General features: G+C 44.3%; 1 protein-coding gene across 1 annotated transcript in view; it reads left to right on the plus strand.

Moving 5' to 3' along the window:
* The window catches only part of HYDIN (HYDIN axonemal central pair apparatus protein), a 222680-nt gene that overhangs the window by 63116 nt on the left and 143387 nt on the right, over positions 1-16177 (plus strand). The window contains exons 19-23 of the mRNA XM_055000839.1: positions 2758-2996; positions 5113-5371; positions 8293-8436; positions 14229-14372; positions 14504-14817. Coding sequence (XP_054856814.1) covers positions 2758-2996; positions 5113-5371; positions 8293-8436; positions 14229-14372; positions 14504-14817 — 1100 coding nt within the window. The remainder of the gene's footprint in view (positions 1-2757; positions 2997-5112; positions 5372-8292; positions 8437-14228; positions 14373-14503; positions 14818-16177) is intronic.

The following is a 16177-nucleotide window of genomic DNA, read 5'->3' on the forward strand; positions in this document are numbered from 1 at the left end:
CTCATCTGAACAGGGCCTTTTGCAGGTGCTACTTTGTGTGTGGGCAAAATTGGCAGCTTCCTGTACATGTGCATTCCCTGTGGGTGCTCCCACCTTTTGGAATGGCCTACCTGAAGAGGTCAGGAAAGCTCCCACTCTGCTAGCTTTCCACAAACTATGCAAAACTGAATTATTCAAGAGGACTTTTTTACTCAGATAGGAGAGTGGTACTAGAATCATAGAATCATAGAGTTGGAAGGGGCCATACAGACCATCTAGTCCAACCCCCTGCCCAGTGCAGGATCAGCCTAAAGCATCTCTGACAAATATTCATCCAGCCTCTTCTTGAAAACTGCCAGTGAAGGGGAGCTCACCACCTCCCTAGGCAGCTGATTCCACTTTTGAACTACTGTGACCGTGAAATAGTTTTTCCTAATATCCAGCTGGTACCTTTGTGCATGTAATTTAAGCCCATTTATTTGGGTCCTACCGTCTGCTGTCTGCTGTACTATAAGGAAGCAGTTTCAAAGAGATGCATTGGGAAAGGGGTAGGGACTGTAGACTATACTACTATGTACTGTCTGTTGCTGTAAGTATGCTCCTACTGGGTAGTTTCTGCATTGTATAATATGTCAGGCTTAGAGCTGAAGCAGGCTTATGCTCTGCTTCAGCATTGTTTCTGCTCTGTATTGGAGTTCTGCTTTTTTCAAACCTCTGCAAATTTGCATTTTGCATACCCTGTTACATTGTTTATTGAATGTACCAGCTGTTGTTCAGATTGACTTACACTGTATAATCCGCCTTGAGTCTCAGTGAGAAAGGTGGATTATAAATAACGTAAATAAATAAATAAAAGAAAGAAGTGCCTCAGTGCAATTCATCCACACAGCCCTGTCCTAGCTGATGACTGTCTTGAAAATATTATCATACAAATTAGTTTTCCTCCTTTGGGATCCTCACACAGTTTTCCAAGGCCAGCCACAGAAGCTGCTCGCTCTTGAATCCTGTGGGTATTTAACTATTATAAGAACAGAGGGGGATGTTGGGATGAAAAGGCGTCTCCAGCTGTGCTCCTCACAGCTGCCTTGCGCCTCCCTTGCCAAGTGCACTGCTGAGTAATTTCAGAAGCGATCATCACCCCTGTTTAATTACTGTCAGCATTTCCCCGAAAGAACACTTGCACAGACAGTGAAGTGGTCGCAAGAGAGCAGCCCATTTTTGAGTGGTTGTATATTTTCACAGAGATGGCAATTATTTGTTGGTATGTTTTAATATGTAAACAGGTCTGGAAATTTAAATCTCTGCTAGAAGACTTGGTATACCCTGGCATTTATATATGAAAATAATCAATGACTGCCACCTTGATCCAGCCATAGATCATTTGTTGGGGTGTGATCCTATCTGATCCTTGAACTGAGAACTAGCGTGGTACTCTCCAGAGGTGGCCAGAAGTTAGATTATGCTCCACCAGTGGATTGCTGACTAACTTCAGTCAACTATCTAGTGCTTATTAGTTGCTTGGAATCTTGAAAAGAATATTTGAATAAATGGATTTTAATGTGAGTGCATATTCATAATTTAACAAGTACATACTCAGGTTCACTACATATGTATTAGTTACGTCTTAACCTTCAGGAGAGGCTGCATATGTACTTGTTCTTTAACTCATCATCAGTATACCACAGAGTAAAAAAAAATGCATTGTCATGTTTGACCCCCAACGTCAAGTGAGTGGAATGTTGGACTCAGCCTGTGGAAACTTGGGTTCAAGTCCCAGCTAAGCTACAATTCCCCCTGGGCCAACTCTCTCTCTGTCTCTCTACTTAACCTTCTTCTGGAATGTTTGAGAAAATAAAAAGAAATGGTCCACATGTACGCTGCCAGAAGAAAAGAAGAGTAAGATGAAAATGTTGTTAGTAACAGGATGGTCACTCTCAGCTCCTAGGTCAAAGCTTTATATCTATTACAGGGTAAATGGTAGAGATGTCAGCTCCCTCTTGAGACACTAACACATAAAATGTAATAGCAGATGAGAGAAGAAGGGAGAACTCAGCAGTGTTATGATTTGTTCCAGTTGACATGTATGGACGAGGAGGTTGTATGTATTCTTCTTGTCCCAGAATGTGTTTCATCCGTCTCCCTCCTTATCATTGCAGTGCAGGATGAGATATGAATTGCCATGGGATACTTAATGTTTCTGCCATTACGCTGGGAAGGGGTGTATAAAGAAAGGATGGGAAAAGATGTATCACAGGCAGAGGGCTGAGGGCCCCTGGAAGGTTACACCCCCTGCCCCCCGCAAACACTCTATGGCCAGGGGCAGACCATCGTGGCCCCAGATGTCAGCCAGAGAAGGAGAAGATGCAGGAAGAATAGTTTTCCCATGTCTTCCAGAAAGAGCTCTGTTCCACCTGCCATTTGGGCTGAGACTGCTGAAGAATAGGGGAGAGGAGCCCCTTTCCAAAAGGTTCAGAACAAAGCAGGTTTGAGAGAGATCAGAGGAAAGCTGCGGGAACCCCCTGAGGCACACAAATGTACCACGTTGCTATGAGGGAAGCAGGAAAAAAACCCCTTGCTTTCCAAAAGCATTGAACTTGGGGTAGATAACTTGTGCAGAAGCCATCACAGCAAAGAAATATTTGCCTCTTTAAATTCTGCGGTCTTTCTGAACTTCTTAATCTGCCACCCCCCCCCCACACATACTTTTTCCTTTCCATTGGGCTGCGCCCTGCCACATGGGAAGCTGAGACTAAGATGAACTTTTGCATTGTGTTTCAGGCCCGTAGTCATTCTCTATGGAGGATTCAGCCCAGCAAGGGAGTAGTTCCTCCAGAGGCTGAGATATCGATCACTCTGATAGCTCACCTGAATGACACCGTGCAATTCCAGGACAAAGTTCACTTGGCCATAGAGAACAGCATTTCCTATATCATCCCAATCCAGGCCACTGGCATTGGTACCACCATTGTCACGGACAAGCCCTTCGCTCCGGCCATCAATCTGGGACCCCACTTCAGGTAAGCCAATGTGACTGTTTCCAGTGCCCTAACCTAGTGCATACAGCGTTCTGTTAGTTTGATGTTTAGCTGCAACGGTATGGTTCTCAATCATCTACTTTGCTTAGGGGCAGTGCAGGTTGCTTGGAAACCTTTAGCTCCTAAAATAATGTCGGATCTTCCTGGAAGTAACGTGTACAAAGCAAAGCTAGGCAGGTATATGAAGGACACTCCAACATTCTTAAGAAATTTACAGTGCCATCCTAAGCAGTGTGCCACCTACCCACTGCAAATGGTATAACTCTGCTTGAGATGGCATTATCAGTGACTGATGCCATGAACAAGGCATCTCACCTTTCTGGCTCAGAACTTCTGCTGCACCTCCCTATATCAGTTGTACCAAGCCTAATAAAGATTGACGAAGCTGCCGTATACTGAATGATGCAGACCACAGGTCCTTCAAGGTCAGTATTGTCCACTTAGACTGGCAACGGCTCTCCAGGGTCTCAGGTCGAGCGGTCTTTCATATAACCTACTACCGGATCTTTTTTAACTGGAGATGCTGGGGATTGAACCCGGGACGTTCTACATGCAAAGCAGAGGATCTTACATTGAGCCACTGCCCCTCTCATGGCCAATGATGTTAGTGAGTCTGACACTCATGCTGGCATTTGGATTCGTGTGGTCGATTGATCTGTGAGCAAAGATACCCCCTTTGGATGCTTCCTCTAAGCTCCAGAGTGCTATATACCATGGGGTGTGTGTGTGTGGATTACATAGTTGTTTCATAATTGCATTACATGTTCCACAGATGGATTAGAGTATGTTGGAAGATCATTGTACAGAAAGTAATGATTTTTTGGGATACCAGTGGAGGTGAACTAGAGAGAATCTACAGCTATGTTGTTCTGTTCTATACCAAGGAGGTTCTACCATCAGTATGTATTTCAACAAACTCCCTGGTAGTATTTTATTTAATTTGGGCAGGATATGCCTCTTTCATACTTCTGTGTCTGCAGTGTTAGCATGGCAATGCTAGGATTTTGGCTTAGCCAAATGAACTTAGATTTTAGGCTTCATCATGTGGTCCATCAGCGGAAGGCACCTAGGACCAAGCTACAAGTGACAAATGACACTTGCCTGGCAAGTGAACAGACTCACGTGTATTCCTCCCTGTTCACTTGCACTTCACTTGATCATGATCAAATGGAGCAGAAGTGAATGGCAAGTGAACAGGGAGGAATACACGTGAGTCTGTTCACTTGCCAGGCAAGTGTCATTCATCACTTGTAGCTTGACTCTGAGCCTCATCGATCTTCCCAAATTCCTTGTCCTCCCAGCAGCCATTTCCAATCTTGGGGAAGTTTATTCCTCAGGTTGTGAGAACTCATGGAGTAATATCCATGTAGGGCAGGAGGTGGCTGACTCCCATGAACAAAGTTCTAGAGGGCTCCACGGACTGCAGTGAGAAGTAGGGGTGTGCACCAAAAACAAATTCAGGAGATCCGAATTTGGTAACCCTAAAATTTGGGTGAGTTAGAGAATCCCAAATTTATCTAGCCATTATTCCCTAATGGGGGGGAAATATCTGGGGGTTGAGGGGGTCATTTTTCAAGCAAACTCCTCCAAATTTGCAAGGAACCTCCTTCCATTAAAGGACCCCTGCCCCAGTTTCAGGAAGTTTGGACCCTGGACTCCAGTTCTATGGGTCCCTGAACAAGCTGCCCCCAACCATTCTCCATTGTTGAAATTCATGGAAGCTGTCTGTGGTCTGAGGGAGTGTGTGGCTTTTTTGAAGTGGAAATGAAAGGCCTGCCTGACTGGTGAAGGCAGGAAGTTTGTGGCTCTTTGTTTACAAGGGTGTGTGGATTCTCTTCCCCCTATTTTAGAGAGAGAGAGAGAAAGTAAACAAGAATATGTGAAAAACACTCAGATAACGTGTTTTTGGTAATGTGTAATCAGTCCCTCATCTGTGTCTGGCTAGCAGAGGAGGCACACAAGGTGAGTTGACCGAAGGCAGCAAGAGACAAGTGAGCCCAGCCCATTCTTCTTGTTCCATGACATTTAGGAGAAGTCCATTGTTGTGTTATGGACTTGCTTTCCTACTCGCTGAGCCCCTTTTTGCTCTGTTTCCTAGTTTGGACCCCTGCTACTACCGCTTCAAGGTCACCAACTGCGGGCGTCGCACCCATCAGCTTTACTGGATGACGGAAGGCTTTCCCCCATTTTGCCAGCGCAAGGCCCTCCCTGCTGTCAGCGGTAATACAAAGAATAAGGGCTCTTGTTCACAGGTGAAGCCCCATCTTCCTGTGTTTAAACTTCAGCCATTGAGGATGGAGCTGGCCCCAGGAAAGACCATGGACATGATGCTGGAAGGCTCTTCCGACACTCCCAAGGTAAAAAGATGTTCCCCCCTTGAGATCTGTTTTAGTTGCATTTCAAGTCTCCTGAGAGTTATCTTTTAAAAAGCCAGTTTAGTTATCCTTAAAAAATAAAATTCTGTTGCTTCAGTATGGAACCAAATATGAAAATGAAATGTTTAAGTTAAGGTATATTGGAGATGTAGGTGGGATACTAGAATAATCAGTGTGCAGAGGGAGTGGCAGGCAAAGATTTTTATGGACTGGAGGGCTTCTTAAAAGGTGCTTTACAGAAAGGGAAACAATGTAGGTCAGCAGTTCCCAGGAATGCCTGTGAGAACCACGCACAGATCTGCGCCAATGCACTAAAATGATTGCTGAGAGGGCTCCTGTGTACATTTATTAATTATTGTGAGACCTTGCATATGTACCATTTTCTAATAAAAGGACTCATAACAATCACATTTTGGGCTGCAGAAACTTTATGGATTATTAATCAACATGTCAATTATCATTAACCTTCAGTTGTATGTTTTCAGTTATGCAAATATTCTTTCTTATTCTAGCTCTTTGTTGACATTTCGCTCTGAATGTTGTCCAGGTTGGGCTCTCTGATTATAAAAGGTTGCTGACCTCTGCTAAAAATAACCAGCTCCTCATACCACAAGTAGCACCGGCTGCCTTTCATGTTAAAATACAACTATTCAGTATATTCTATCATCCAAGTAATGTTATAGTTTTGTCAGGCTTTGGCATGGGCGCGGCTGTGCAGAGCGCCAGTGGGCCTGAACTACAGCTCCCAGGCACAGACAGGGACAGCACAGGTTCCAGCTCTGTGGAAGGAGGGAAGGTATACATCACCCTTGCTCCCTCTCTACCACTCGCAGGCCTGCTCAACCTGTTGAGCACCCTCCCGCCCCTGCTTCTTGCCTCCAACCCTTGTCACCACTCTCCACTTCTACACAACCCACCATGAGCTCCCTACTGAGCCTGCCTTTATAGGGCTTCTCCCCACTTCCCCCTCCCTTCCTCCCAGGCTCTGCCCTACCCCCGATGCCCTCCAGCTGGGTATGCCCTCCGGTGTTCCCTCTCTCATCCCAGTCTCTCCCTGCTCTCCTATTCTTCCTTGCAGGGTGGGGCTCGATGTAACCCAGCTGGTGGCACCCTCAGGTGTTCCTCCTCTCATTCCTCCTTGCCCCCTTATCCTTTCCTGCAGGGTGGGGCTGGCAGGGCCTTTCCAGGCAATGTGGCTTGACTGCCTCTGCTCACGAGGAGCCACCCTGGCCTCCTGGGTTCTGGCCAGTTCCCTGGAGTCAACTTGGCTGCTGGTTCCCCTCAGGGCTTGGGCAGGGGCATCGAGCCCATTTGTCCTGGTGTCGGTGTCCCAGTAGGTGTGTGTGCCTCTTGCCCTTTCAGGCTTGGCTGGGCAGCGTGTGCCTGGCTGGCTTCTCCAGCTGGCTCCTTCCCCCGCTCCCTCTCCACTGGCTGGAGCTGCCTCAACTCCTCTAGGCTGCTGGGGTGCTGTCAGTTGGCAGGTAAGGGGTCTGTGGCAAGTCCCGGGTGCTTGGGGTACTCACCGCCGGACAAGTTTCTATAAGAAGATGTTACTTTACAGGCTCCAACCAACACTAACTATTATCTGATTGTTGAGTGTGTGCTTCAGTTCACAGGACAAACATCATTATACACCTAGCATTAGGTGATCTGTGTTTAGAGGACCAAGCAATTTGGTGACTGAAGGTGAAAATTCAGGAAATTTTGTGTAAATGTAACTTGGTCAATCATATTTGTTGATCATCATTTGAAAGGTTTTTAGTAGAAATGTAACTAAAAAATTCATATATGAATAAAGAGGGTAAACTTGACCTGACAATTCACTGCATGAATTTCAGGAATTTGTTCAATTTGTTCAATTGAACATCCAAAATAATGAGACTATGTCAGTCTCATTGAACCTAGAGAATGGTTTAAAGGTGCTTGAACTGTTGCAGTCAGTGGATGACAGTTGGGTACCCTTGCCATGGTGTGGGAAATGCTTTGTGTCAGCTTTGTGTCTACTGTGTCTAACTTTTCTGGTTAATTTTATGTGCAGAAGTCTTGTTTCCTTGTGGAGTTTGCTAGTGGGCTAATAACCCAGTTTAGATATCACCTTTCCATATGTATATGTTCACAGGGTCAGTTCCAAAACCAGACTTTGAGAACCAAACAGTGACACAAACTTGCATGAGATTGTCCTTCAGCTAGATGCCATCTTTTCATGGTGCAAGTGTCAGGATCTGCCCGTTGATCTCAGTAACTTCACTGCAAGAGTCCAAGACTGCATGAGTTAAAGATTTAATGATGATCCCCAGTTCAGCATCCTAAAACATTCTTTGTTAGGAATAAAATCTGTTTCCCAATACCCAACACATACAGACATTTAAGCACAGCCCCATTCCCCCCACCCCAGCCCCTCTTCTATCTACAGCAAATACGGGAAGGAATCTAGCTACAATAAATATGTACAGGAATGCAAGGATATGTATCTATGGCAACAGTTCTTTTCTTGGTGAAAGTTCAACATAGTCTGGCTGCAGATAAGGAACAGTGTCAGCTAACAGAATCTTTTACACACAGGATTTTACACAGTATGTCAATGAATATCAACCCCAACATACCAGTTGACATTAAATCTAAAGCATGGCAGAGGCTGACCATGAAGCTTGGCTTAGGGCAGGGGCCATGACCCTGACAGTAGGCTGTACAGAATTGTTATGCAGCAACTCTACTGTACCGTGGGGAATGCTTTCTTCTAGTCCCCTGTCTTTGCATGGTGTCCAGTGGTAGCCAAGACTGCAGTTCTCGCTGAGATTACATTGGTATCTATGGCCCAGAGCCTACTGAAAGCATAGGATTAACGCCTGTGTGGTCCTGCCGTTTTGGGTTCTGCTGATAAGCTGTTCTCCTTGCATGTGCAGGTGGTGAAGGAAAGGCTGATATGCCATGCCATCATAGGGAAGCAGTCTGGGAAGGAGCGTATCATGGCAGTGGATGTCACCTGTGAATTCATTGCACCCGTTCTGCAGATGTCCTCCAGTGAGATTACGTTCCAAGTGGAGAAGGTTAGTACTTTGCCCAGAAGGCTGCCTGTTGGCATGTTACAAAGTGCTAGCATAGGGCGGTAGCCAGAGTGGGGCCATTGGGAGACCCTGCCCTACCTGGAATTATTCTTGGCCCTACCTAAAGATTTTTTTAATGAACTGGATTTCTAATTGTAATAAGTGACCTATTTAAAGAACAAGAGCTTCTTTTTTTAAAAAAAGGAACATTTCTACCTAAAATACAGTGCCCAGTGTCCGCTCATGCAATTTTGAAGACTTAGAAGAATTAAATTTTCTCAGGAGAGAGCTTCTGTTTCTTCTGGTTCTCTCCTCCAGCTGCAGATCACTGAGTCCCCTGAAATTTTGTTCTAAGGGAAGGAAGTCAGTAGGCCCTAAGGAACCGCATTGGGGACAAGGTGCAGGATCAGAAATCACAACTCCCTCTTCTGAAAACTGAAGTGTTGTTATGTCTTTGACCTCCATCCAGCCACGTAGTCCAATCTATGGTATATACAGTGCAATAGATATACAGTGCAATTGATTTCAGTGGGCATAGACTGGAGTAACTCTGTTTAGGATTGCACTGTTAGCCCACTTCCCCAGTAATGCTTCAAACTCTACTCACCTAACCCACCCAGCTCTATTCTTGCAAGATTTCCCTCCAGCTCAGGTTTATTTTTCAAGATCGAAATCACCCTTACAATGTTCAAGTGATCCTAGGTGGGGAGGGAACCCTCATTAGTTGTTATGCCTCTTCGGGTGATTAAATGTGGGCAGAGGGCCACAGAATAAGGAGGGTTTTAAAAAAAAATTATGGAAGGATTGTACCAGTAGAAAAGGCTTCTGAAGTACACTCGACTTTCTGAGCATAAAATCTCACAATAAATTTGAATCAATAAAGTGAAGAGGGGGAAAAAAAGACTATTCCTACTCAAAGCACACCTTTCAGAAACTAAGAATTCCCATAATAAAACATAAGCACATCTTTGAGCATGGCAAAAGATTTATAGAAAATTCTGTTCGTTATCAGGAAATGATGGGGGGTGGGGTGGGGGGGTTGTTCCCCATTTATTCTATGCCTTCCTCGCCTTTGGAAATGTGGGAGCCCTACCTAGCAAGGAAGGCTTAGGATAACTAAATGAATATTCACAGTAGAGCCTGTTCACAATAGAGCATGCATATTTGTGTTTGTGTGTGTGTGTTTGCATGTGTGTGTGATGAAAGCAGGCAATGTTTATATCCAAACAGACCCTATAAAAAAAATATATATAATTTAAACCACGTTTCAGCTCAGAATGGGCTGAGATATTCTGCATCATCAAGAGATACACTCAAAAGTCATCATAACCAACTCAGAAACGGTGTGGAAACAGCATGAATTTTGAGACGATGCGCAGACTGATACACAAGCTTATCATCATTAATCTACTGTCTCTGAAACCTCAGTTGTCAAGATCCTTCCCATGTCTGATAGCTGGGGTTGAATTTGTTCCTTCCTGAGAAACATCCCTGCTTGACCATGACAGTGTGCCTGTCTGAACTCAGGCTAAGGCCCTTTTCTTTGATGATATATAATTAGACTTCAAGTATTTCTGATTAAGGGGTGGGGAACTGAGTGTCCTAATGAACATTTGGAGCTACATCTCTGCATCTCTGATTGGGTGTCGGGTAGGCATTGTGGGCGTTCCCTAGGCTGCAAAGGTAAAGCCGATAGAGGCTGGAGAGAAGCCTGCTTGCTTCTTGAATTGGCTTGAGCCTGTAAGAGGAAGTTCTCTTTTAAATAGATGCTGTGGTGTGTTATGGTCAAGAAGCTGAGTGCCCTAAGAAAATTGCACCGATGGCTAGCTTGCGGTGGGGGCAGGATGAATAGGCTTTATTATCCCCAGCTTGGAGCACTGATCATCAGTATGCAGAAAATCGTGGGACTGGATAACATAGATTTGGTGGGAAATGAGGACGGAGCCAGCCCTCAAAACAAAGATTAATCCTCCAAAACTATTCCCAGATGAGAGGCAAAGAATTAGAAAAGATTTGGGAACAACAACATTTGATTTATATACCACCTTTCAGGACAACTTAATGCCCACTCAGAGTGGATTACAAAGTATGTTATTATCCCCACAACAATAATCACCCTGTGAGGTGGGTGGGGCTGAGAGAGCTCTAGAGAGCTGTGACTGCCCCAAGGTCATCCAGCTGGCTTCAAGCAGTGGAGTGGGGAATCAAACCCGGCTCTCCAGATTAGAGTCTCGCGCTCTTAACTACTACACCAAACGGTCTCAAATGAGCAAGGGGAAGGGTGTGCTGGGGAGAGCAAAGTTTGCACTCTGCCGAGGCTGGAGAACATCCTTTGTTAAGTTTCCTGCAGCTTCGTGTCCATTCTTGGCGGGGTGGGGAGAATGCCAAGATAACCTCATGCTCAGTATAGACTTAGTATCCTGCAATATCTGTAGCTGCATGCTGATGCATTGCGAGTTCATTTGTGTTGGTCTTTTCTGTAGGCTGTGTGCTTGTTAATAAAGATTGTTTGTCTGCACTGAAACTCTTACCCTCTCATCAAATGGCTCAGATACACTTAACACTAAGAAGGTTTGGGGGACACTTCAAATGGTGGCAATCAAGGGATGAGACAACCCAGAACCTCAGAAAGAGGAATTGGGGTGAAAGAGGTTTCCCCAAAAGGGTTGGGATTCATCACAACCATGCAACTCAAGTGCCTGAACTCTCTTGGCTGCTCACTGTCTTCAGAGCAGGTGGCTAGAGGAGGAGGAACCCCTGACGGGAACGTGATAGTTTGTAGTTCTCCTCTGGTGGTAGAAGAGGCAGTTGTGACTTCTAGGAGTGTATCTGTGTCTTCAGAAAGCCATCGGAAGCAGCAGTGCAGTCGAGGTGGTCTCCATGTAGGAACAAAGCCCCAATTCCCTTCAGGAAGACAGGCCAAGAAAGATGTCTGCTTGCAAATATACTAATTAAAGACCATCTCAGTGCACGGAAATAGAGGCTGAATCTTACCAAAGTGAAAATGAGACCTCCATCCTGACCTTGAGTATATTTGCAGCCATTCCCAGGAAGTCTTGAGTAAGACAAGAAGAGAAAGTGAGAGGGCATCCCGGGGCATCTAAGGGATGTGATGGGGGAGACTCTTGTTCAGGGTCTCCCATGGTGTTTTTTTTTTTTTTTTACAATTTAAAGCAGAATGGGAGAAGGGGGTTGGATTGAGACCATGCTGGTGGGGGAGCCTTTCCCACCACATCATATGCCAAATTTAATCCCCTGCAATAGCTGCTGTTTGCCTGAGGGGAGAAACTAATGCAATCTAATGGTGACAAACTAGGTGGAAGTGGGGGGCATGGTGAAAATAGAAAGGAAGATGAGAGGGGGAGTGTCAGGCTATGGATGACAGGCTATGGCGGATAGACCCCTGTACCATCACAGCAAGAATCCAGGCTCTTGGTTAGAAGGTTTTATTCAGGAATCAGATCATTTCCACAGATATGTCCATAGAATTACTCAGAAGCAAGGTAAGCAACTAAACAGTAAGAACAGGTTGACAGGAACGACAAGATGTGGGAAAACCCTTCCTCTTAACACCCACATTTACTCCTTCCCCCTCCCATCAGTAAAACAGGACTTTTGGCATGAACTCGTCCTGAGAACTTCTCACATATTTTCATTATCAAGTCTAGACACTGAAAAAGCAGGAGATCAAAGCTGAAACAGTAATTCATGGGAGCGAGCAGTGTACAAGGTCAGAAGCATGGAGAGCTTCCAAAGTCATTAGATAAGATACCTGCTTCAGTAAGCCTATGAAAGCAAAGCAGTTATAGCATTGGCAATATGACATCAAGATACAGCATCAAACACAGACAGCACCGAGCTCAAGGATGTACAACAAGAGTGTAACAACAATACACCTTAAGTTTGCATCCAAATTCAAGGTTTTTTTCTTCTTTATATACAAATCCTTAATAGGAGCAATTCAATATCGCAACTACTTACATACCTTAGTCCCCAACAACAGTGCATGTGAGGCTACTTATATCCAAAACATATTCCATTCATACACTGAGAATGCCAGAAGTCAGAGCTAATACATTCATACATAATACATTCATAGCTCTCTATCAGTTCGTAAACGCCGTTAGTCTCCCATATCTCCCATGGAATATGTTTTGGATATAAGTAGCCTCACATGCACTGTTGTTGGGGACTAAGGTATGTAAGTAGTTGCGATATTGAATTGCTCCTATTAAGGATTTGTATATAAAGAAGAAAAAAACCTTGAATTTGGATGCAAACTTAAGGTGTATTATTGTTACACTCTTGTTGTACTTCCTTGAGCTCGGTGCTCTCTGTGTTTGATGTTCACTTAGGAAGTTTCTCTCTTTGCTTTTGTGTCAAGATACAGCATTTCAGGCTATGGGTGACAAGCTATGGTAGATAGATCCCTGTACCATTGCAACAAGAAATCCAGGCTCTTGGTTAAATGGCTTTATTCAGAAATCAGATTATTGCCACAGATATGTCCATATGGTTACTCAGAAGCATGGAAGGCATCTAAGCAGTAAGAGCAAGATTGACAGGAATAGTAACATGTGGGGAAATTCTTCCTCTTAACACACACGTTTGCTCCTTCTCCCTCCCAACAGTAAACAGGACTTTTGGCGCAAACTTGTCCTGAGAATGTCTTACATATTTGTACTATCAAGTCGAGACACTGAGAAAGCAAGAGATCAAAGCCGAGACATAACAGTGCATGGGAGTGAGCAGTCTACAAAATCAGAAGCATTGAAAGTTTCTACAGTCCATTAGATAAAGCGCCTGCAATAATCCTGTGAAAGAAACAGTTATGGCATTGGCAATATGACATCAAGTTATAGCATGAAACCGATTTAGAACAACAGGTCAGCATTAGCATTAGCATTGGCATGGATGGGGCTCAGACATGACACAGCATGAAACACTGGTTCAGAACAGCATCGCTGGTTCAGCATGAAAAGAATGGCATGGATGGGGCACAGACATGACAGGGAGGGGAGATGTTTGCCTCCCCCACCTTGTAGATCCCCTCCTGTGTCATTAATCAAATCAGATGTAATGGGGGAATTGGTGAACAGGACCACCCACTGTATGCATATTTAATGTGAAATGCATACCCACCTGGGTACACTGTAGATTTCTGCCTTGTCAGTATGTAAATGAATGGAAATGAGTGAATAAGCAATTGTTAAAAGACACAACTCTAGTCAGGACACTTATTTTAGACATTTACAGTGAACTTCTATGCAGAGTTACTCTAGTCTAAGCCAATTGAAATCAATTGGCTTGGACTGGAGTAACACCGCTTAGGATTTCACTGTTATTGTCAGTTGGCTCAATGTATCAACGGTGCTCTAATACAGTAATTTTTTCCTCTGTTTCCCAAGATTTTTTTTAAACATACACATTGCATAGAATCATCACTGTGTCATGTCTCAGGATGGTACCGACTGATGCCCTGGTACTTTTTTCCTTCAGTTTGGTGTGGTGGTTAAGAGCAGCGGGACTCTTATATGGCGAACTAGGTTTGATTCCCCACTCCTTCACTTGTAGCCATCTGGGTAACCTTGGGTCAGTCTCAGCTTCTCAGAGCTCTCTCAGCCCCACCCACCTCACAGGGTGTTTGTTGTGAGGATAATAATAACATACTTTGTAAACTGCTCTGAGTGGGCATTAAGTTGTCCTGAAGGGTGGTATATAAATTGAATGTTGCTGTTGTTATTATTGTTATTGTTATTATTTTAACCTCTAAAGTGTTTTTGCTTTTTCTCCAGAGCCCTGGTGGGGCCTTGACTGCACAGTATGAACCTCTGACCTTGAAGAATGTGTCCTCTTTGCCACTCAATGTCCTTCTATCCTTGCAAGACCCCTTCTTCCTCTGTGATAGCGAACTTAAACCTCTGCCTGCACCCTGTCAGGTAAGAGAACTTTGTGTTTGCTCAGGGTCTCTTAGCACCCGACAGTTCAAAGTGCTGTTTATGATGTACCCAGTCCTAGACGTCTAAGAATGACGATAAGTGGTTTTTCATTGTATTATTTCCCATTTCAGCCTATTCCGATAGATATTGATGGAGAACATCATCTTTATGCTGGTTTTGACCCCACTTACAGAGATGATCTTTATAATCGAGTTGCAGAGGAAGTCTTAATTGTCCATTACCTTGAGCATCCCCATGCGGACCGGGTCAAACTCCGGGGTGAGGTGCGCTTCCCAAACCTCCACTTCCAAACTATGCATCTGGATTTTGGCTGCGTTTTGAATGATACGGAAGTTGTTCACTTCATTGATATGACCAATTGCAGCCCTCTTGTTGTCAAATACCGCTGGTCCTTTCCGCCAGATGACCATGGGACCCAAATCAGGTAAGAACAGTAACATGTCCTCTTTTCAGGTAGGTAGCTATGTTGGTCTACAGTAGAACAGCAGGATTTGAGTCTAGTAGCACCTTAGAGACCAACAAGATTTTTAGGATATAAGCTTTTGAAAGTCAAAGCTCCCTTCTTCAGATACAGGTAGAAGTGGAGAAATCCTGAGCCTCTATATCTCAGTCAAGAGGTGGATGGAGTAGAGCAAAGAAGAGAGTCTGGATGTACAAAGCAGCTTGATTAGAGCAAAAATTAGCATCTGTAGTGAGATAAGAATATTGTGTCTCTCTTCAGTCCGCGATGGTTGGGGGTGGTATCCATTGTTCTGAACTCAGATTCAGTAATCTCATGTTGTTACCTGCTCTTAAGCTTCTTTATTTGAGGACAACCACTTCTAGGTCAGCAGTGGAATGTCCTGGAAGATTAAAATGTTCTTCCACTGTTTTTTGAGTGTTGTGATTCTTAATGTCAGATTTATGTCCATTTATTCTTTTGCGTAGAGACTCCTCTTGTCCAATGTAGAGTGGAAGGGCATTGCTGACACTTGATAGCATGTATAACATTGGAAGAAGAAGTGAGTAAACCTGAGAAAGTGTAATTGGTGTTGTTAGGTCCAGTGATTGTATTGTCAGAGTAGTAAAAAGTCCAGTAGCACCTTTAACCAACTTTACTGTAGCATAAGCTTTCGAGAACCACCGTTCTCTTCGTCAGATGCATGGAGGGTAAGAAGAAACTGGTCAGATATATAGGTGGAGAGGGGAGGGGGGAGTAGATGCAATCAGTGGCTTCTGATAATGGGATCAGTTACTTCTGATAATGAGATAACCATTCACAGTCTCTATTCAATCCAAGCCTGACTGAGTCAAATTTACATATGAATTCCAGTTCAGCAGCTTCCTGTTGGATTCTGTTTTTGTCAGAGTGAATATGGGGACAGAGTTGCAATCTTGATTTGTTGTAGGTCCTGGTTGCAGAGTCCAAGTCTGTGTCAGGAAGTACATTATTGTGAGTGAGAAGTCATTTAAGGTTTGGGGCCTGTCTGTGGGCAAGAAAAGGCTTGCCTCCCAAATCCTGTGAGAAAAGAGGATCATTGTCCATAGAGCTGAATAGAGATACAGGATTCTTATCCCACTACACATGCTAATTTCTGCTCTAATCAAGCTGCATTGTACCTTTACATCCCAACTCCCTTCCTTTACCCCACTCACTTCTTGACTGGGATATGAAGGCTCAGAATTTCTCCACTCCTCCCTGTATCTGAAGAAGGGAGCTTTGACTCTCAAAACTTACACCCTGAAAATCTTGTTGCGGTACTGGTCTCAAATCCTGATGTCCTCTTTTGAAAGATTTCCCCAGG

Source organism: Eublepharis macularius, chromosome 16 (assembly GCF_028583425.1).
Source record: "Eublepharis macularius isolate TG4126 chromosome 16, MPM_Emac_v1.0, whole genome shotgun sequence".
NCBI classification, from domain to species: Eukaryota; Metazoa; Chordata; class Lepidosauria; order Squamata; family Eublepharidae; genus Eublepharis; species Eublepharis macularius.